Genomic DNA, 22810 nt, shown 5'->3' with positions numbered 1-22810 from the left:
GACGTTTGTATTCCTTTTTGCCTGCTTCGTTTACTGTGTTTTTATATTTTCTCCTTTCATCAATTACATGCAATATTTCTTCTGTTACCCAAGGATTTCTAATAGCCCTCGTCTTTTTACCTACTTAATCCTCTGCTGCCTTCACTACTTCATCCCTCATAGCTACCCATTCTTCCCTCATTCCTGTCAGTTGTTTCCTTATGCTCTCCCTGAAACTCTGTACAACCTCTGGTCTAGTCAGTTTATCCAGGTCCCATCCTCTTAAAGTCCCACCTTTTTGCAGTTTCTTCAGTTTTAATCTACAGTTCATAACCAATAGATTGTGGTCAGAGTCCACACCTGCCCCTGGAAATGTCTTACAATTTAAAACCTAGTTCCTAAATCTCTGTCTTACCATTATATAATCTATCTGAAACCTGTCAGTATCTCCAGGCTTCTTCCATGTATACAACCTTCTTTCATGATTCTTGAACCAAGTGTTAGCTATGATTAAGTTATGCTCTGTGCAAAATTCTACCAGACCTTCCTCTTTCATTTCTCTCCCCCAATCCATATTCACCTACTACTTTTCCTTCTCTTCCTTTTCCTACTATCTAATTCCAGTCACACATGACTATTAAATTTTCGTCTCCCTTCACTACCTGAATAATTTCTTTTATCTCATCATACATTTCATCAATTTCTTCATCATGTGCAGAGCTAGTTGGCATATAAACTTGTCCTATTGTAGTTGGCATGGGCTTCGTGTCTGTCTTGGCCACAATAATGCGTTCACTATGCTGCTGGTAGTAGCTTACTCGCACCCCTATTTTTTATTCATTTTTAAACCTACTCCTGCATTACCCCTATTTGATTTTGTATTTATAACCCTGTATTCACCTGACCAGAAGTCCTGTTCCTCCTGCCACCGAACTTCACTAATTCCCACTATATCTAACTTCAACCTATCCATTTCCCTTTTTAAATTTTCTAAACTACCTTCCAGATTAAGGGATCTGACATTCCACGCTCCGATCCGTAGAACGCCAGTTTTCTTTCTCCTGATAACGACGTCGTCTTGAATAGTCCCCGCCCGGAGATCCGAATGGGGGACTATTTTACCTCCGGAATATTTTACCCAAGAGGACGCCATCATCATTTAACCATACAGTAAAGCTGCATGCCCTCGGGAAAAATTACGGCTGTAGTTTCCCCTTGCTTTCAGCCGTTCGCAGTACCAGCACAGCAAGGCCGTTTTGGTTAGTGTTACAAGGCCAGATCACTCAAACATCCAGACTGTTGCCCCTGCAAGTACTGAAAAGTCTGCTGCCCCTCTTCAGGAACCACACGTTTGTCTGGCCTCTCAACAGATACCCCTCCGTTGTGGTTGCACCTACGATACGGCCATCTGTATCGCTGAGGCACGCAAGCCTCCCCACCAACGGCAAGGTCCATGGTTCATGGGGGTTGGGAGCCTCCATATCTTTTGCTAATTCTTCAGTTCTATGCATTATGGTGCCTCGAAAAAGTGACACAAGCTGTGTAGCTGCGCAAACAGTGGCGGTCACAGCTCTTCCACCGCTACAAGGCGTTCATCAATAAATTCACCCTCAACTGCACAGCTGTCTGATGACAAATTCTGTAGCTAATTCTCACAGAAAAGGCTCTTCCAGTATTACCAACATCCGGCAAATGCAGGCCTGTATCCATCCTCAGCAACTATAATTGTATATAACGACATAATAAGCAACCAGTTCCATGAAATAAATTTAATTTAGTTACCTATTTCGGGCACTTAGTTCCGTTCTTCAGAAAGTTATACCCGTCGCATTATTTGCGAGTGCCAATAACGCCGTGGTGCTAGAAAAAAGCACAGGAGCAATAAATAATACAATACTGAAATTAAATTTCTTTTATGCGACTGGTTGCTTGTTCTTTAGTTATATGTCCTGCAAATTATATGAAATACACTCCTGGAAATGGAAAAAAGAACACATTGACACCGGTGTGTCAAACCCACCATACTTGCTCCGGACACTGCGAGAGGGCTGTACAAGCAATGATCACACGCACGGCACAGCGGACACACCAGGAACCGCGGTGTTGGCCGTCGAATGGCGCTAGCTGCGCAGCATTTGTGCACCGCCGCCGTCAGTGTCAGCCAGTTTGCCGTGGCATACGGAGCTCCATCGCAGTCTTTAACACTGGTAGCATGCCGCGACAGCGTGGACGTGAACCGTATGTGCAGTTGACGGACTTTGAGCGAGGGCGTATAGTGGGCATGCGGGAGGCCGGGTGGACGTACCGCCGAATTGCTCAACACGTGGGGCGTGAGGTCTCCACAGTACATCGATGTTGTCGCCACTGGTCGGCGGAAGGTGCACGTGCCCGTCGACCTGGGACCGGACCGCAGCGACGCACGGATGCACGCCAAGACCGTAGGATCCTACGCAGTGCCGTAGGGGACCGCACCGCCACTTCCCAGCAAATTAGGGACACTGTTGCTCCTGGGGTATCGGCGAGGACCATTCGCAACCGTCTCCATGAAGCTGGGCTACGGTCCCGCACACCGTTAGGCCGTCTTCCGCTCACGCCCCAACATCGTGCAGCCCGCCTCCAGTGGTGTCGCGACAGGCGTGAATGGAGGGACGAATGGAGACGTGTCGTCTTCAGCGATGAGAGTCGCTTCTGCCTTGGTGCCAATGATGGTCGTATGCGTGTTTGGCGCCGTGCAGGTGAGCGCCACAATCAGGACTGCATACGACCGAGGCACACAGGGCCAACACCCGGCATCATGGTGTGGGGAGCGATCTCCTACACTGGCCGTACACCACTGGTGATCGTCGAGGGGACACTGAATAGTGCACGGTACATCCAAACCGTCATCGAACCCATCGTTCTACCATTCCTAGACCGGCAAGGGAACTTGCTGTTCCAACAGGACAATGCACGTCCGCATGTATCCCGTGCCACCCAACGTGCTCTAGAAGGTGTAAGTCAACTACCCTGGCCAGCAAGATCTCTGGATCTGTCCCCCATTGAGCATGTTTGGGACCGGATGAAGCGTCGTCTCACGCGGTCTGCACGTCCAGCACGAACGCTGGTCCAACTGAGGCGCCAGGTGGAAATGGCATGGCAAGCCGTTCCACAGGACTACATCCAGCATCTCTACGATCGTCTCCATGGGAGAATAGCAGCCTGCATTGCTGCGAAAGGTGGATATACACTGTACTAGTGCCGACATTGTGCATGCTCTGTTGCCTGTGTCTATGTGCCTGTGGTTCTGTCAGTGTGATCATGTGATGTATCTGACCCCAGGAATGTGTCAATAAAGTTTCCCCTTCCTGGGACAATGAATTCACGGTGTTCTTATTTCAATTTCAAGGAGTGTATTTTCATCACATAATATCAGTAGCACGAGCTCTGAAAACTGAGATAGTAATTGTTGAAATGAAACAATTTTGTGTTATTACTTCCACTGCCACCATATTACAAACATAACTTAATATAAAGTGGTAACGTACACGTCTGACAACCTGGCTTTCGGTTCAAGGATTGTTGCCTTTCACTCCTCGTCGACATATTTGTCGTATTCTGCGGCATTATTTACTGAGTAATGAAGTCTTAAATTAAATTTCTTTATATGGGTTAGTACTCTGTTACGCTCTAAACATCTTACACGACCATCATGTTCAGTAAAAAGGTATAGATCCTCCCACACAGCCTTGAAACAAGGTGATGCTGAGAGCCTGCCGTTAGAGCTGCGTGCTGCTTCCGCCACGTCTAAATGCGGTGACAGCTGGAAATGACCGCGCTCTGCTCTTCCGTTGCTGTCGCCTGTCGCCCTATTCACTTCTCATGGCTCCGCGCTCCCGACCGGCTTTGCTGAACGGTCCTGTATCTAGGACAAAGCCTTCTAGAAAGTGTAGCCCAAGAAAATACCCTGCTATACATCTCGAGTAACTCATCGACGACTCCGTCAAGTTCAACAGACACCTACACTACAGTCCTCAGACAGAGGTTGGTTGGTTGATCTGGGGGAGGGGACCAAACAGTGAGGTCATCGGTCCCATCGGACTAGGGAAGAATGTCGGCCGTGCCCTCCCAAAGGAACTATCCCGGCATTTACCTGGAGCGATTTCGGGAAATCACGAAAAAACCTAAATCAGGATGGCCGGACGCGGGTTTGAACCGTCGACCTCCCGACTGCGACTCCAGTGTCAAGACAGAGAAGATCTGCGATATTAAAACGGGGCTTTGCACAGCTGCATTGCACATCTACCTCAACCAGTGACAAAGCACGATTCTCTTTACGTTCTGACGGAAACATCACGGTGTTCCACAGGTCTAGGCAGTAACGATTTTGTCAGTGCTGATGACAACCATTTACCTACACACCGTGGAAATTTGGCAACAGTGCAGTCAGGTGTTAAGAATCTTCTCTAGCCGTGGAGTAGACTACAGCCATTTTTGTCTGAAACAATCTTAGATTTTAAACTGGCCATCTCGTTCCTTGCCACAAAGAATAAATACACTGAAGCGCCAAAGAAACTGGTATAGGCATGCGTATTCAAGTACAGAGATATGTAAACAGGCAAAATACGACGCTACAGCCGGCAACGCCTATATAAGACAACAAGCGCCTGGCGCAGTTTTTAGATCGGTTACTGCTGCTACAATGGTAGGTTATGAAGATTTAAGTGAGTTTGAACGTGGTGCTATAATCGACGCACGAGCGGTGGGACACAGCAACTCCGAGGTAGCGATGAAGCGAGCATTTTCGCGTATGACCATTTAACGAGTGTACCGTGAATATCAGGAATCCGATAAAACATCAAATTACCAACATTGCTGCGGCCGGAAGAAGATGCTGCAACAGCGGGATGAACGACGGCTGAAGGGAATCGTTCAATGTGACAGAGGTCCAACCCTTCCGCAAATTACTGCAGATTTCAGTGCTGGGACCATCAACAAGTGTCAACGTGCGAACCATTCAACGAAACATCATCGATATGGGCTTTCGGAGCTTAAGGCCCACTCATGTATCCTTGATGACTGCACGACACAAAGCTTTACGCCTCGCCTGGGCCTGTCAACACCGACAGTGGACTGTTGATAACTGGAAAGATGTAACCTGGTCGGACGAGTCTCGTTTCAAATTGTATCGAGCGGATGGACGTGTACGGTAATGGAGACAACGTCATGAATATCTAGACGCTGCATGTCAGCAGGAGACTGTTCAAACAGGTGGAGGCTCTGTAATGGTGTGGGGCGCGTGTAGTTGGAGTGATATGGGACCCCTGATACGTCTAGATACGACTCTGACAGGTGACATATACGTAAGCAGCATACGTAAGCACCTGCATTCACTCATGTCCATTGTGCATTCGAACGCATAGGATCTACAATCGGTCTACAGAAGAGACTGCTTATAAAACACTGGCGCCACTCATTCTAGAACATTGCTGAAGTGTTTAGAGCCCGCACGAAATAGGACTAACATGGGATACTGAACATTCGCAGAAACTGGCAGCACGGATGATCTCAGGGCTGTGTGTCCCAAGGGAGACTGTCAAAGGAGACACTGAAGAAACGGAACCTATACACCCTTGAAGATAGGCGTAAACCACCCGGTGATAGTCTGTCTATAAAGTTTCAAGAACCAGTTTTAAAAGACAAATCTGGGGAACCTACTTACAAAGCCCCCTGCTCCCTGCGTGTCACTCCCCTAGGGATCGCGAGGGCTAAGTTAATTGCAACGTGCACAGTGGCGATTAAATGATCTTTATTCTCACGTTTCACACGTGAATGGAACGGGAAGAAGCCCCGATGGCTACTGAAGTGGCAAGTACCGTCTTCCTTGCACTTACTTTATCTCTCTCTCTCTACCGAAATACATGTGGATGTGTGTGTCTGTTTATTTGTTAATTTGTTATTTGACAACTGAACTGTATGTAGCTGTAACAAGGTACATGTTATGTATAAGGCCCGGTGGTTTTAATAGCAAGTGGTATATATAATCTAATGAGGTCGGACTACGCAGTACACACTCACACAGTCCACACCATTTAAAACTGAGAAAATTACAAATTTCGAAGTAGTTGGATATTTCAGCTCTTGAACCAATAGTTCAATAATTGACAGGTAACAGATTTGACCTTTAATGTAGCTTTTAATTATGAACTTGACTTTTAAGTGACAGCAGTCATTGCTATGAATCACGAATAATTACAATGAATGTACAAAAATTTAAGATCCGACATAAAGATGTAGTTATCGATCTTTAATTCTGAACGAAAGAATTGTTCAGCTGCATAATCCGTCGATATAGCTTTAACTCTACATTGCTCACACCACGTAGACAGTTTTCACTTCCTTAATCACGGGCTCACCTGGGTGCAATGGTGAACTGTCAAATGTAAATTCGGAGTTCGTAGAGCGGAGTGAATGCTATTTGCAAGTTAAATTGTTCAGTGATGACAAGAGGAGTATTGCGACCATATAGAAACTGCAAATTTTTCCTCGCAACCGAATTTTATTCAGCGCCAGTCTATAGTGTAGCAGTCACTCGATGATAACGGTACTTAGTAGGTCAAAAATTAAGTTTGAAGACGCAACCTAATTTCATACATGTATTGAGTAATCTTCTTACAGCACTCTCCATACATTTATCATCATACTTTCATTTCCATTTAACTTTAAACATGAAATTCCTCTTAAATTGGCGCACAACAATCAGCAATAAATACTCCAATTTAGCAAACGCCAACCTTCATGTACGATTAAAGCCAGAGTCCCTCCTTCTAAGTCTCATTGCACTTAGCGATTACGTAAAAACTAAGAATAATGTCGAAGTCAATAACAGTATTGCTACGAGAGGCGGCGGCGTAAGTAAGTCGTCTCTGACGCTTGCGGTTACACGTTTCACATTCAGCTGTTCAGACAAAAGCACGAAATACGATCAGTCAGCGTCGGCAGACCGCGTGTCTGTACAGCGTTATTTGCACTTGTGAGTTTACAATGATACAAAATAATATTACACAAACTTCACAGTGCTCCGCAGAATATTGATGAAGACGTGGTGCTGCTTCCTCATGATCTATGGTAAGTTAACTTTTCCTGACGACATTTGCAGACGTTGCTGTAAAATATGACTTCAGTGTCGGGACATTAAGTTTGCAGCATCAGTAGAATCTGCCCAGCTAGTGCTAAACCACAACAGACATCAGAAACAGTAAAAAGATTACTACATTACTTTAAGTTAGGATAGGTTTCATTTTATTGATTTATTTAGGTATTTATTTCACCTGGAAAAACTATTATTATTATTAATATTACTATTATTAGTAGTAATAGTATTTTATTGTGATAATTATGTATAGTAATGAATATATGGAATTTAAGAAATGTCTGTCATTAACAATGTGTTAAGAAATTTGCTAATTCCATGTGAGTGTTGACATTTAACAGAAATGTGTGGCACTAGTACAAAGCAATGAACGTGCAGAAGTTGACTGGTCAGAGGAAGCGCGAGAAATAAAGGGTGAAATTAACAGAATTAATGGAATAGGAAAACAAATAACAAAACTGTGAATGAAACTTCCTGGCAGATTAAAACTGTGTGCCCGACCGAGACTCGAACTCGGGACCTTTGCCTTTCGCGGGCAAGTGCTCTACCAACTGAGCTACCGAAGCACGACTCACGCCCGGTACCACCAGCTTTACTTCTGCAAGTATCTCGTCTCCTACCTTCCAAACTTGCCCGTGAAAGGCAAAGGTCCCGAGTTCGAGTCTCGGTCGGGCACACAGTTTTAATCTGCCAGGAAGTTTCATATCAGCGCACACTCCGCTGCAGAGTGAAAATCTCATTCTGGAAACTGTGAATAATTTACAGTATGACTCAGATACTAGTTCCCCGTTAGGCTCAATGAAAACGGCTGAGATATGTCGAGCGGGAAGCTACGCTGGTGACAACAAATAAAGCTTTAAACCTCCTCTTCAATGCAGATTGGTTTTGGGTAAGATGAAGGCTACAGAGCTGTGTAGCTGGACTGGGAGGATAATGGGAAAATATTTTGTGTCGTGAGACGGTACATCCAAGTTACTAGAGGTATCCCATTTTGGTAATTGCAGCGATGAAACTGGGGTAGGTATTTTATATGTGATGAGAAGTGTTGAGGACGCCAGTGACCAAGAAATCGACGAAGGAAAAAGAACCTGAGAAAGTCACATGACCCATCCGCTCGTATCCAACGTAACTGTGTGTATGAAGGACTTAAAACGTGCCATGTATTTGCAAGCGGAAGTAAAGGATATTGTGACTGCTTCTCCCATCTGGTGGCTTGGCGTGACGAAGAATATTCTCTTTGGAATCTATTTTTTGTTTTTAAATGTGGGAACAAACAATCTCAATCAATAGCCTTTCCACATAAGAACATAAATACATTATACATACTAACGCAACTATTTTTGTGCTTCAGAGTCAAATTCATATAAAGATCTGAAAATCGGAAGGATTTCATAAGCAACACGCAAAGCATTGTCTCTAATGATTATCGGTGTTATTAGCGTAACATAATACAGATACCTTCAAGCTGAACCTTATGGGTCAAGAACAAGAGCAGACTGAGGACGCAGAACGACTGACCAATTCTTTTATGTTTTTAATTAACCAGCAAGTAGGACTACAAGGTGCCAGATGTTTGAAACACTCTCGCAGTAGGGTTCTGGAATACTATACGGTCACTGAAAAAGATCGCAAACATCGCGAATCAAAATATGTCACCATATTTTACAGACTGACGTCGCCAAACAACCGAATTTTACACACACGTCTTATGCAAACTCCCACAACTAGAGCTAGTCGGTACAGTTTAAGTGAAAATATTTTTCTAACTTTTTGTATTGCATGTAGAAAAGGAACAGATTTTTGATATGAAGCAATAATTTATTTTGCCCAATTTAGACGCTCATCCAAAGGTGGAGGTGTAACAAGACCCACTTTCAAGTAAGGTCCACTACTCGTAATATTCTCATTGTATGAGCTTGAACTTGTTTTTTTTCCCTTTCCTTAAATTTTTACGCTTGTAAATACTATCATGATTTTTTAAATTCATGACCACTACTATTTCCATGGTAAAATGGGTCTTTACAATTAGATTACTTCGTTACAACGCTATTACAACATTTAATATGATGATGTGTTTTATTTTCTACTTCTATAACAATTTTACAGCGTGGACCTTATTAAGCACACCCACTGGACGTTACTTAGGATCTGTGGTCTTCGTCGGGCTCTCTTGATGGGTCTTAATTATTTACAACATTAAAAATTATGTAATTCTTAACTTTCCCTTTTGCTTCTAAAAGAGCAGTAGACTTACTTTCTAGTACTGTAGATAAGGTATCCGAAAGTCCAAATGCCTAAATAAAAAATATAGAAGCTTCGAAATGTAAGTGGGACTTAACTGATATACCAATCTTAGGTGTGTTTTGTATTAGATTAATGCAAGTAAGACATCAGATGATGGATAGTGGTCTGCCCATATTAGCAATAAAAACATTTATATTAATGATGTTATGTGACTCGTTGCGACCATAAAACATACACTGAGGCGACACCTCTGGCATATCTCGAAATGTGTCGGACCTCCTTTTAACCGGCATTGTGCAGCGGCTCGAGGTGGTATGGACGCAAGTAGTTGGAAGATCCTTGCAGAAATGCTGAGCCATGCTGTCTCTATAGGCGTCCATGATTGCGAAAGTGTTGCCGCTGCAGACTTTTGTACACCAACTGGCCTCTCGATTATCGACAAAATACTCGACGGGATTAATCTCGGACGATCTGGGTGGCCAAATCATTCGCTCCAGTTGTCCAGAATGTTCTTCAGGCCAATCGCGAACAATTGTGGCTCGGTCATACGGCACATTGTCATCCGCAAAAATTGCATGGTTGTTTAGGAACATGAAGTCTATGAATGGCTGCAAATAGTCTCCAAGTAGCGGAATACGAGGAGGTTTTTTTTTAAAGTAAATACCGTTTTGAAATTAAAAAACACGTGCTGAGATATCTCAATAATTTTATTTTTACATGAAAGCCTACACCATAATCTACTTTTCTACATAATTTCCGTGAATATTGAGGCACTTGTCATAACGTTATACCAGTTTTCGAATGCACTCCTTGTAGAAGTCTGCCGCCTGACTTGTTAACCACTGCATCACCACTGTTTTGACTTCGTCGGTGACCGCCCAGGTGTTTCTTCAAGTGCAGGAACAGATGGTAGTCACTGGGCGCAAGATCGGGGCTGCACGGAGGATGATCTAGAGTTTCCCATCGAAAAGATGTGATGAGATCTTTGGTCTGAATCGCCGCATGCGGACGGCCCTTTTCTTGCAGTAAAATGATGCCCTTGCTCAACTAACATGGACTGTTGCTTTGATTCTGGTGTGACGTAGGCCACCCATGTTTCATCGCCCGTAACAATTTGGCTTAAGAAATCATCACCGACGTTGTGGTACCGCCCAAGGAAAGTCAGTGCACTGTCTAAACGTTTGGTTTTATGCATATCCGTCAACATTTTCGGTACCCAACGTGCGCACAATTTTCGGTAATTCAAGTGCTCGGTCACAATGCCACAGAAAACACTACGAGAAACATTAGGAAAGTCATCCCGAAAGGAGGAAATCGTTAAGCGTCTGTTTTCTCTCACCTTATTGTCCACTTCGTGCACCAAACTTTCATTAACGACCGTAGGACGCCCACTCCGTTGTTCATCATGCACATTTGTGCGGTCGTCTTTAAATGCTCTCACACACTTTCTTACCATTCCATCACTCATAATGTTTTCTCCGTAAACTGCACACATCTCACGATGAATATCGATCGCTTTTAGGTCTTCAGTACTAACAAATCTTTATAACAGCCCGTAGTTCACCGTCGGCGGGACTCACGATTATCGAAGGCATCTTAAATACTCAGTAGACAACGTAAACAAGGAAGAATGTAATGGCGTGAGTGCGTAGATTAAGGTACAGGCTTCCATGTAAAAATAAAATTATTGAGATATGTTAGCACGTCTTTTTTTAATTTCAAAAGGGTACTGACTTAAAAAACACGCCTCCTATAACCATTTCCAGGCAACCATAGGTTCACTTGGGTCAGAGGACACTGTATTCCGTGTAAACACAGTCCACGTCATTATGGAGTCTTGTTGGTAACCTCGGTCCATGGCTTTGTAGGGTCATCGCATTAAAGCTCTTAACAACTGAAACTAAGGCTCAACGGACCATGCCACGGTTTTTCAGTCGTCTAGGAATCAACCAATATGATCACGAAACCAGGAGAGGCGCTGCAAGGTGGCGTCGTGATGTTAGCAAAGGCACTCGCTTCGGTCATCTGCTGCCCTGGCCCACTAACGCTAATCGCCGCTCTGTCCTAACGGATATGTTCATCGTATGTCACACATTGATTTCTGCTGTCATTTCACCCAGCGTTGATTGTCTAATAGCACTGACATTTCTACGCAGACGCTGCTGCACTCGCAAGGGAAGGCCACGACGTTTGGAACGCGGATTTACTGCAAACTTCGTACACTCGTAGTACTCCATGAGGACAACAAATTGTGCAAGCAGTAGCGCATACTTCTCAAGCGTTATTGAGAAAATCGCAAGATAATTTCGGTCGTCAAATATATACCTGTGCGTGGCCATTTTTACCACGAAGCGGTGGCAGCCGAGTGGTTAGCGTTCAAGCCCCGTAATCGCTGGATCGAGTCCCGTTTGTCAGTTTTTTTTCAGCACAGTCATTTTCTTTACTATTTATATTACAATTGATATAATGGGAAAAATACGTGTAATCGAATGAACTTTTATTAAATTTACAATGTTATTTGGCAGTCTACAAATTTTTATTATCACAAATAATATAATATTCAAAATTATTGACTAGTAAACGACCGAATGCATAAAGTGATACTGAAAACGTATGCTTGTCCGTGATTTGAGAAATCCCTTGTACCTGGATGGAGACTGGAACTACTTGTTACCTGCAAGTTTCGACCGACACAGACGGCTTTCGAAAGATGTACAATTAATCGTCGCTTTCGACAATACGAGTACAAGTTACAGGATGGTATTTTTCGTAAAAACATGGGAAACATAAACGGCACCAGCTGCAAAGTCTTCTGAGTTTTTCCGTGGATAAACAAACCTCGTTAACATTTTCAAAAACCGCTCTTTCAGCCGATAATTTGGAAGCAAACCCTGCATAACGCAGTATTTCCTTAAATATCGTCGCTGATAATTGGTCACGCAGTATCGAGTGTATTTTAATAGCGTCTTCTCGAGATGAAATTTCTCGTTCTCTTTCGATTAAATACAAACAATTTTGAAGACACGGACAAGCACACATTTTCAGTATCACTTTATGCTTTTGGTCGTTTACTAGTAGATAGTTATGAATATTATATTATTTGTGATGATAAAAATTTGTAGACTGTCAAATAAAATCGTAAATTTAATAAAAGTTCATCCCATTACACGTATTTTTCCCATTATATAGATTGTAATATAAATAGTGAAGAAAATGACTCAGTGAGAAATAAGAAAAACTGACGAACGGGACTCGATCCAGCGATCCAGCAATTACGAGGCTTGAATGCTAACCACTCTCACTCTCTCTCTCTATCTCTCTCTCTCTCTGTCTCTCTCTCTCTGTCTCTCTCTCTCTCTGTCTCTCTCGTTGTTGATCGTTGGGTTTGGTCGTTGTGGACGTCACATGACTTCCGTTGAAGTTCGTATGTTGATCCTTCCATTCAGTTTTTTTTATATTACAGAGGCCAACCAGTTCTCTGACCGAACACGCTGAGCTACCGTGCCGGTATACTCGGCTGCTGCCGCTTCGTAGAAAAACGGCCACGCACAGGTATATATTTGATGACCGAAATTATCTTGCTATTTTCTCAATAACGCTTGAAAAGTACTCGCTACTGCTTACACATTTTGTTGTCCTCACGGAGTACTACGAGTGTACGAAGTTTGCAGTAAATCTGCGTTACAAACGTTGTGACCTCCCTTGTCGGTCGTTAAATGAAGGCCGTCGGCCACTGCGATGTCCATGGTGAGAGATAATACCTGAAATGTGGTGTTCTCGGCATGCTCTTGGCACTGTGGATCGCGGAATATTGAATTCTCTAACGCTTTCCAAAGTAGAAAGTCCCACGCTTCTAGCTCCGACTGCCGTTCCGCGTTCAAAGTCTATTAATTGCCGTCGTGTGGTCATAATCACGTCAGAAACCTGTCCAGACTAATCACCTCAGTACAAACGACAACTACGCCAATGCACGCAATACTACCGCCATCTGTATACCATGTGTATGTATCGCTATCACACGGCTTTTGTCACCTCATGTACAGCTACATTCTCGCCACAGTCACGGAGAAACGGGAGTCAACATGTCTTCTCACAGTGCAGCGCTACTTAGTTTGCGTCCCACACAACTGGCCATTATTCTAGGGTGGGACGCACGAGTGCGTTGTATATCTACATCTACATTTATACTCCACAAGCCACCCAACGGTGTGTGGCGGAGTGCACTTTCCTGTTCCGGTCGCGAATGGTTCGCGGGAAGAACGACTGCCGGAAAGCCTCCGTGCGCGCTCGAATCTCCCTAATTTTACATTCATGATCTCCTCGGGAGGTACAAGTAGGGGGAAGCAATATATCCGATACCTCATCCAGAAACGCATCCTCTCGAAACCTGGACAGCAAGCTACACCGCGATGCAGAGCGCCTCTCTTGCAGAGTCTGCCACTTGAGTTTGCTAAACATCTCCGTAACGCCATCACGCTTACCAAATAACCCTGTGACGAAAAGCGCCGCCTTTCTTTGGATCTTCTCTATCTCCTCTGTCAACCCGACCTGGTACGGATCCCACACTGATGAGCAATACTAAAGTATAGGTCGAACGAGTGTTTTGTGAGCCACCTCCTTTGCTGATTGACTACATTTTGTAAGGACTCTCCCAATGAATCTCAACCTGGCACCCACCTTACCAGCAATTAATTTTATATGATCATTCCACTGCAAATCGTTCCGGACGCATACTCCCAGATATTTTACAGAAGTAACTGCTACCAGTATTTGTTCCGCTATCATACAATCATACAATAAAGGATCCTTCTTTCTGTCTACTCGCAATACATTACATTTGTCTTTGTTAAGGGTCAGTTGCCACTCCCCGCATCAAGTGCCTATCCGCTGCAGATCTTCCTGCATTTCGCTGCAATTTTATAATGTTGCAACATCTGTGTATACTACAGCATCATCCGCGAAAAGCCGCAAGGAACTTCCGACACTATCTACTAGGTCATTTATATATATATCGTGAAAAGCAATGGTCCCATAACACTCCTCTGTGGTACGCCAGAGGTCGTCTGTAGACGTCTCTCCATTGAGAACAACAATCTGTGTTCTGTTTGCTAGAAATTCTTCAATCCAGCCACACAGCTGGTCTGATATTCCGTAGGCTCTTACTTAGTATATCAGGCGACAGTGCGGAACTGTATCGAACGCCTTCCGGAAGTCGAGGAAAATGGCATCTACCTGGGAGCCTGTATCTAATATTTTCTGGGTCTCATGAACAAATAAAGCGAGTTGGGTCTCACACGATCGCTGTTTCCGGAATCCATGTTGATTCCTACAGAGTAGATACTGGGTTTCCAGAAATGACATGATGTTGTTGTGGTCTTCAGTCCTGAGACTGGTTTGATGCAGCTCTCCATGCCACTCTATCCTGTGCAAGCTTTTTCATCTCCCAGTACCTACTGCAACCTACATCCTTCTGAATCTGCTTAGTGTATTCATCTCTTGGTCTCCCTCTACGATTTTTACCCTCCACGCTGCCCTCCAATACTAAATTGGTGATCCCTTGATGCCTCAGAACATGTCCTACCAACCGATCCCTTCTTCTGGTCAAGTTGTGCCACAAACTTCTCTTCTCCCCAATCCTATTCAATACTTCCTCATTAGTTATGTGATCTACCCATCTAATCTTCAGCATTCTTCTGTAGCACCACATTTCGAAAGCTTCTATTCTCTTCTTGTCCAAACTATTTATCGTCCATGTTTCACTTCCATACATGGCTACACTCCATACGAATACTTTCAGAAATGACTTCCTGACACTTAAATCAATACTGGATGTTAACAAATTTCTCTTCTTCAGAAACGCTTTCCTTGCCATTGCCAGCCTACATTTTATATCCTCTCTACTTCGACCATCATCAGTTATTTTGCTCCCCAAATAGCAAAACTCCTTTACTACTTTAAGTGCCTCATTTCCTAATCTAATTCCCTCAGCATCACCCGTCTTAATTAGACTACATTCCATTATCCTCGTTTTGCTTTTGTTGATGTTCATCTTATATCCTCCTTTCAAGACACTGTCCATTCCATTCAATTGCTCTTCCAAGTCCTTTGCTGTCTCTGACAGAATTACAATGTCATCGGCGAACCTCAAAGTTTTTATTTCTTCTCCATGAATTTTAATACCTACTCCGAATTTTTCTTTTGTTTCCTTTACTGCTTGCTCAATATACAGATTGAACAACATCGGGGAGAGGCTACAACCCTGTCTTACTCCCTTCCCAACCACTGCTTCCCTTTCATGTCCCTCGACTCTTATAACTGCCACCTGGTTTCTGTACAAATTGTAAATAGCCTTTCGCTCCCTGTATTTTATCCCTGCCACCTTCAGAATTTGAAAGAGAGTATTCCAGTCAACATTGTCAAAAGCTTTCTCTAAGTCTACAAATGCTAGAAACGTAGGTTTGCCTTTCCTTAATCTTTCTTCTAAGATAAGTCGTAAGGTCAGTATTGCCTCACGTGTTCCAGTGTTTCTACGGAATCCAAACTGATCTTCCCCGAGGTTGGCTTCTACTAGTTTTTCCATTCGTTTGTAAAGAATTCGTGTTAGTATTTTGCAGCTGTGACTTATTAAGCTGATAGTTCGGTAATTTTCACATCTGTCAACACCTGCTTTCTTTGGGATTGGAATTATTATATTCTTCTTGAAGTCTGAGGGTATTTCGCCTGTTTCATACATCTTGCTCACCAGATGGTAGAGTTTTGTCAGGACTGGCTCTCCCACGGTCGTCAGTAGTTCCAATGGAATATTGTCTACTCCGGGGGCCTTGTTTCGACTCAGGTCTTTCAGTGCTCTGTCAAACTCTTCACGCAGTATCGTATCTCCCATTTCATCTTCATCTACATCCTCTTCCATTTCCATAATATTGTCCTCAAGTACATCGCCCTTGTATAGACCCTCTATATACTCCTTCCACCTTTCTGCTTTCCCTTCTTTGCTTCGAACTGGGTTTCCATCTGAGCTCTTGATATTCATACCAGTCGTTCTCTTATCTCCAAAGGTCTCTTTAATTTTCCTGTAGGCGGTATCTATCTTACCCCTAGTGAGATAGGCCTCTACATCCTTACATTTGTCCTCTAGCCATCCCTGCTTAGCCATTTTGCACTTCCTGTCGATCTCATTTTTGAGACGTTTGTATTCCTTTTTGCCTGTTTCACTTACTGCATTTTTATATTTTCTCCTTTCATCAATTAAATTCAATATTTCTTCTGTTACCCAAGGATTTCTACTAGCCCTCGTCTTTTTACCTACTTGATCCTCTGCTGCCTTCACTACTTCGTCCCTCAAAGCTACCCATTCTTCTTCTACTGTATTTATTTCCCACATTCCTGTCAATTGCTCCCTTATGCTCTCCCTGAATCTCTGTACAACCTCTGGTTCTTTCAGTTTATCCAGGTCCCATCTCCTTAAATTCCCATCTTTGTGCAGTTTCTTCAGTTTTAATCTACAGGTCATAACCAATAGATTGTGGTCAGAGTCCACATCTGCCCCTGGAAATGTCTTACAATTTAAAACCTGGTTCCTAAATCTCTGTCTTACCCTTATATAATCTATCTGATACCTTTTAGTATCTCCAGGGTTCTTCCATGTATACAACCTTCTTTCATGACTCTTAAACCAAGTGTTAGTTATGATTATGTTGTGCTCTGTGCAAAATTCTACCAGGCGGCTTCCTCTTTCATTTCTGTCCCCCAATCCATATTCACCTACTATGTTTCCTTCTCTCCCTTTTCCTACACTCGAATTCCAGTCACCCATGACTATTAAATTTTCGTCTCCCTTCACAATCTGAATAATTTCTTTTATTTCATCATACATTTCTTCAATTTCTTCGTCATCTGCAGAGCTAGTTGGCATATAAACTTGTACTACTGTAGTAGGTGTGGGCTTGGCCACAATAATGCGTTCACTATGCTGTTTGTAGTAGCTTACCCGCATTCCTATTTTCCTATTCATTATTAAACCTACTCCTGCATTCCCCCTATTTGATTTTGTGTTTATAACCCTGTAGTCACCTGACCAGAAGTCTTGTTTCTCCTGCCACCGAACTTCACTAATTCCCACTATATCTAACTTCAACCTATCCATTTCCCTTTTTAAATTTTCTAACCTACCTGCCCGATTAAGGGATCTGACATTCCACGCTCCGATCCGTAGAACGCCAGTTTTCTTTCTCCTGATAACGACATCCTCTTGAGTAGTCCCCGCCCGGAGATCCGAATGGGGGACTATTTTACCTCCGGAATATTTTACCCAAGAGGACGCCATCATCATGTAATCATACAGTAAAGCTGCATGCCCTCGGGAAAAATTACGGCTGTAGTTTCCCCTTGCTTTCAGCCGTTCGCAGTACCAGCACAGCAAGGCCGTTTTGGTTAATGTTACAAGGCCAGATCAGTCAATCATCCAGACTGTTGCCCTTGCAACTACTGAAAAGGCTGCTGCCCCTCTTCAGGAACCACACGTTTGTCCAGCCTCTCAACAGATACCCCTCCGTTGTGGTTGCACCTACGGTACGGCTATCTGTATCGCTGAGGCACGCAAGCCTCCCCACCAACGGCAAGGTCCATGGTTCATGGGGGGATGACATGATACGCGAGCAAAAATCATGTTCTAAAATTCTACGACAGATCGATGTCAGAGCCAGCTTTTGTACCAGTACTTAGGGGCTGGTGCGCTGTTGCAGCCGAACGGCCGACTGTACGAGAGCTTCTCGGTGTTCTGCCCGGCGGACCGCCTGGAGGAGCTGTCGCTGCTGGAGGAGGAGGACACGCTGCTGGACTGGTCGCAGCCGCTCTATCTCAACTTCACGCACAGCGACATCGTCGACCGTCTCGAGGCCTTCTACAGCCACATCGGCACCGTCGAGAAGGTCCACGGCGACCTCTACGTGTACGAGCCGCCTGCCGCCGCAGACGCCGCCCCCAACGAACCCATCGAAGAGTGAGTTTACACCTCCTCTCCGTTCTCTGCTCTCTGCGAACCTCCTCAATTTCTGTCACGCTACGAGGGTCACTCCAAAAGAAATGCACACTACTTTTGTAAAAATACAGTTTTCTTCCTGCATGTGTGAAAGTCTTACAGCGTGTAGATACATCCTTCCCGCTTGTTTTCAAACTTAGTTCAACCTGTTCCCGTGAGTGGCGCCGTCACAGCATGTCTTCAAGATGGCTGCTACACTTGACGTTCGTCTGAAGCAACGTGCTGTCATAGAATTCCTGTGCTGTGAAAACGAGACAGTGGGAAACATCCACAAGAGGTTGAAAAAAGTGTATGGAGATGCTGCTGTCGATCGCAGTACAGTTAGTCGATGGGCAAGCAGGTTACGAGATGAAAGCGGGCACGGCAATATTGAGGATTGTCCTCGCAGGGGCAGGCCTCGTACTGCACACACTCCAGTCAATGTGCAGAGAGTTAAAGAATTGGTGACTGCTGACAGACGCATCACAGTGAACGAATTGTCGCGCTACGTTGGGATAGGGGAAGGAAGTGTTTGCAGAATACTGAAAGTGTTGGCGTTAAAAAAGGTTTGTGCCAGGTGGGTTCCCAGGATGTTGACTGTGGCTCACAAAGAATCGAGAAAAACGGAATGCAGCGATCTTTTGGAACAATTCGATAATGGTGGAGATGACTTTCTTGGAATAATTGTGACAGGTGATGAAACATGACTCCATCATTTTTCACCAGAGACAAAGAGGCAATCAATGGAGTGGTATCATGAAAATTCACCCAAGAAAAAAAATCGAAACCACACCTTCTGATGGAAAAGGCTACAGTGTTTTTCGATTATGAAGGACTGTTGCTTGTGGACATCGTGCCAAGTGGAACCACCATAAATTCTGATGCACATGTGACGACACTGAAGAAGCTCAAGCTCGACTGAGTCGTGTTCGACCACATCGGCAAAAGTAGGATGTTTTGCTGTTGCACGACAATGACCGGCCACATGCCAGTCAAAAAACCGTGGAAGCGATCACAGAATTCGGATGGACAACACTGAAACACCCGCCTTACAGTCTTGACCTGGCTCCATGTGACTATCATCTCTTTGGAAAACTGAAAGACTGTCTTCGTGGAACAAGGTTTGAAGATGCGACTCCCTTGTGCACGCTGCCAAACAGAGGCTCCAACAGGTTGTTCCAGAATTTTACCGTTCGGGTATATGCAGGCGCCAGTTCCAAGATGGCGTAAGGCAGTTGAGAGGGATGGAAATTATGTGGAGAAATGAAAATATTGTTCCTAAAGGATGTATCTACATACTGTAAAACTTTCAAACTTGTAGAATAAAAGATGGATTAAAAAAAATAGTGTGCATTTCTTTTGGAGTGGCCCTCGTACATATGACGTGGTACAGCACTATTGTAGAATCTTTTTCACACTGCTGGCCATTAAAACTGTAGCGCCAGGAAAGATAGCACAGTAAAAATTTAACTTATTTTGCGTATAGCAGAAAGAATTCATCATAATACATGGTCCAATCCTAATAATGTGACCACTTCCTATGTTCGACATGAACGTGCAATAACCAATCTCAGATGGCAGCCGGCACTACTGGCAGTGAAGGGTATGCTAAGCGAGTTGGGGGGATGCGGAAAACAGTGCAGTCGTTATCCCAATGCGGAAAAGGAGCTCGACGTCCAAATGGGCACGATCATTCGCATTCGCGCTAAAGATAAAAACATTTCCGACATGTCTAAGTTTGTAAACAGTTCTCATGCCACCGTGGTTGATGTATACTGTGCACGGCAAAATGGCGCTATCCAAAATCGCCATCGAGGCAACCGTGCTCCACAATGGGCCATAGATGACAGAAGTGATATGTACGGGCGAGAAGACGCGCAAGTGTTGAGCTGCTGACAGCACAGATGAATCAGCGAGCTAACAGTGTTTCCTCAGCGACTGCTGAGTATGGGTCTTTGCAGCAGGCACATGGTATATGCACCCATGCTGACTGCTGTTCGTCAGCAATGAAGGCTGGAATTTGTGCGCCATTGCGTTAACTGGAGGTCCACTGAGTGGAAACAGGTGGTACTTCCAGATGAATCACGTTTTATGTTCATCTGTGGGGAACCAAATTCCCCCCAAAATCGTCAGAAGGGTCAAGGCTTGAGGAGGAAGCGTTACGGTCGGGGAAATGTTTTTGTGGCATTCCGTGGGTGATTTCGTTGTTCTATAAGGCACAGTGGATTAATACAATTTTGCATTTGTTCTTGGCGACCGTGTCCATGCCTATATGCAGTTTATTTTTCCTCGACACGATGACACCTACCAGCAGAACAGTGTAATGTGTTACGCAGCTCGCAGTGTACATGTGTGGTTTGAAGACCATCAGGATGAGTTTACTGTACTCCGCTGTCCACTAGGCTACTTGCTTTCAGCACTACAGTCCATGTAGAACCTTGGCCCCAGTTGTCACCTGCCTCCATTCTTCTCTGTCCATCGCGATCCTTGTCCAGTTCCTGACTCCCACTGTTCTGAAATCCTCCTCCATATCTTCAGGCCACATTTTCCTGGGTGATCGTCTTCTCCTTCTCCCTTCAGGTTTTCCTATAAACTCTTCCTTAACACTTTGAGTTTCTTGCATTCTCTGTACATATCCGACCCATCTGATTCTTCCTTGCTTGATTTTCACCAGACTCCACCGATTTAAAACCAATTGAAAATCTGTAGGACCACTTCGATCAGGCTGAACGCAACATGAATCCTCAACTGGGATTGGCTACGCACTGGAATAATAAGCACAGCCCCACACCCAAGTCTCTACCTTCCAGAGCCTCATTGACTTTCATCCTGCACATCTCACACTGCAAAAGGTTGTTATTCCACCATTTGTAAGGTGATCACATTAAAGTGACTGAACATTTGTACTTGCTTACTTGGGGTACGTTCAAAATTTAGTACACAGCACTGACCATTCTGGCAGCAATCGTAGTTCTAAACTGACTGGGCATCGAGTACAGATGAGCTTGGATTGCAGATGTGGATAAGATATTTTATGTTGCTTGAACTCTGTGCCAGATTAGTCATGGGGACTGGCGAGTCATCCGTCAGTAACCTATGTCATGCCTTCAGTGGATCAGAGATCAGGAGAACATGTTGGACAGAGAAATAGTCGATCACTCCCTGTAACGAACTACATCAGGACGGCAAGAGCAAAGTGTGCTTTTATGTTAGGGCGATATGAGGTACACCACCAGCACTAACACATCAGAAATGGAATGGCTGCTGACATGTTACCAGCTATGCACGACATGCCATCATGCCAGGTGCTAGGACCATATGACAGTGGCGAATGTAGTCTGGCCACGTTCGACGTCCTCAGGGCCTCCACATATGGATACGTCCATTGTTGTACTGTATCCACAACCAAGAATACCTTGATTAGACAATATGGTCCCACTCCTGTATCCAGTGTTGTGGAGTTCACCACCATCGGTCCGCAGCAGTGGTTGCTGCGCCAACAGTACATGACACTACAGATATCGCCGCAAGTTCCGTGTGGATATTTGTCTTCCTGCAAACGAGCCCAATACCTGACTGAAAGTGACGTAATTGTACTATCCTGCACAGCTGAGTGAACAGTAGTGCTCTCCTCTCGGGCGTTAGTCATGTGGGTCTGTTCCTCATGACGTTAAGCGTAGCCTTCCTCAAAATGTCAGTTCCATATTCACATGAAAATCGTGGTATCTTGAGAAATGTAAGCAGCAGTATCTCGCAAAGATAAACTGGAATCGCAGTAGGCAACAATTCTGCTGCTGTCAAAGTCCGACAATCGCTGATAGAAACTTCTCTTTTTACACGAGGGTTAACGCGGACTTCTCACGGACAACCGATGCGATTTCTGAATGAGAAACCCACTGCGTAATCTTTTCGTATAGATAATATGTAGACGACGTTTCTCCTAACTACTCTAAGTGGTTACGCTGAAATGCTAATCAGTTGCACGTCCAAGCAAAAACTACGCGCTAGACGTGGTTGCATGCCGTCTTCATAGTGCTACATTATTAATTGCCAGTTGTGTAGTCGCACAATGATGGAGAGAAACTATGGGGCTTAAGACGCCCCTCCAACAACTCCCTGAATACCTTTCCTACGCTTCCTAGAAGCGAAGGCTTTCCAAAATTTGCATTGGTTGACTATTCCATCCGTTCTTGGTAGAATATTTTATACATTATGAATGAAAACACACAGCACTGGGGTAATATTCTACCTTTTAGTTTACAAGGGAAGTAACTCAGCACGAACATATAAAACTGAATAAATATAATTTTAAAATGTAGAGATGTGTGTGCACTAACACTGAGGAAGAACACCTAACTGTAAAAATTTTCATTTGCGTACAATCGATGTTTGAAAGTCAATTAAAGTAATAACTATAGAAGTATTAGTTGCTGGAGGAGCAG

At 44.1% G+C, this 22810-nt stretch overlaps 1 protein-coding gene across 1 annotated transcript in view; it reads left to right on the top strand.

The window, feature by feature from the left end:
* The window catches only part of LOC124783433, a 241145-nt gene that overhangs the window by 173873 nt on the left and 44462 nt on the right, over positions 1-22810 (top strand). Inside the window, exon 3 of the mRNA XM_047254024.1 lies at positions 18094-18350. Within this exon, the coding sequence (XP_047109980.1) occupies positions 18094-18350 (257 nt within the window). The remainder of the gene's footprint in view (positions 1-18093; positions 18351-22810) is intronic.

The sequence above is a fragment of the Schistocerca piceifrons genome, chromosome 1, assembly GCF_021461385.2.
Source record: "Schistocerca piceifrons isolate TAMUIC-IGC-003096 chromosome 1, iqSchPice1.1, whole genome shotgun sequence".
Classification (NCBI taxonomy): domain Eukaryota; kingdom Metazoa; phylum Arthropoda; class Insecta; order Orthoptera; family Acrididae; genus Schistocerca; species Schistocerca piceifrons.
Note: the sequence above shows the minus strand (reverse complement) of the source record. Positions and strands in the feature narration are given on the sequence as shown.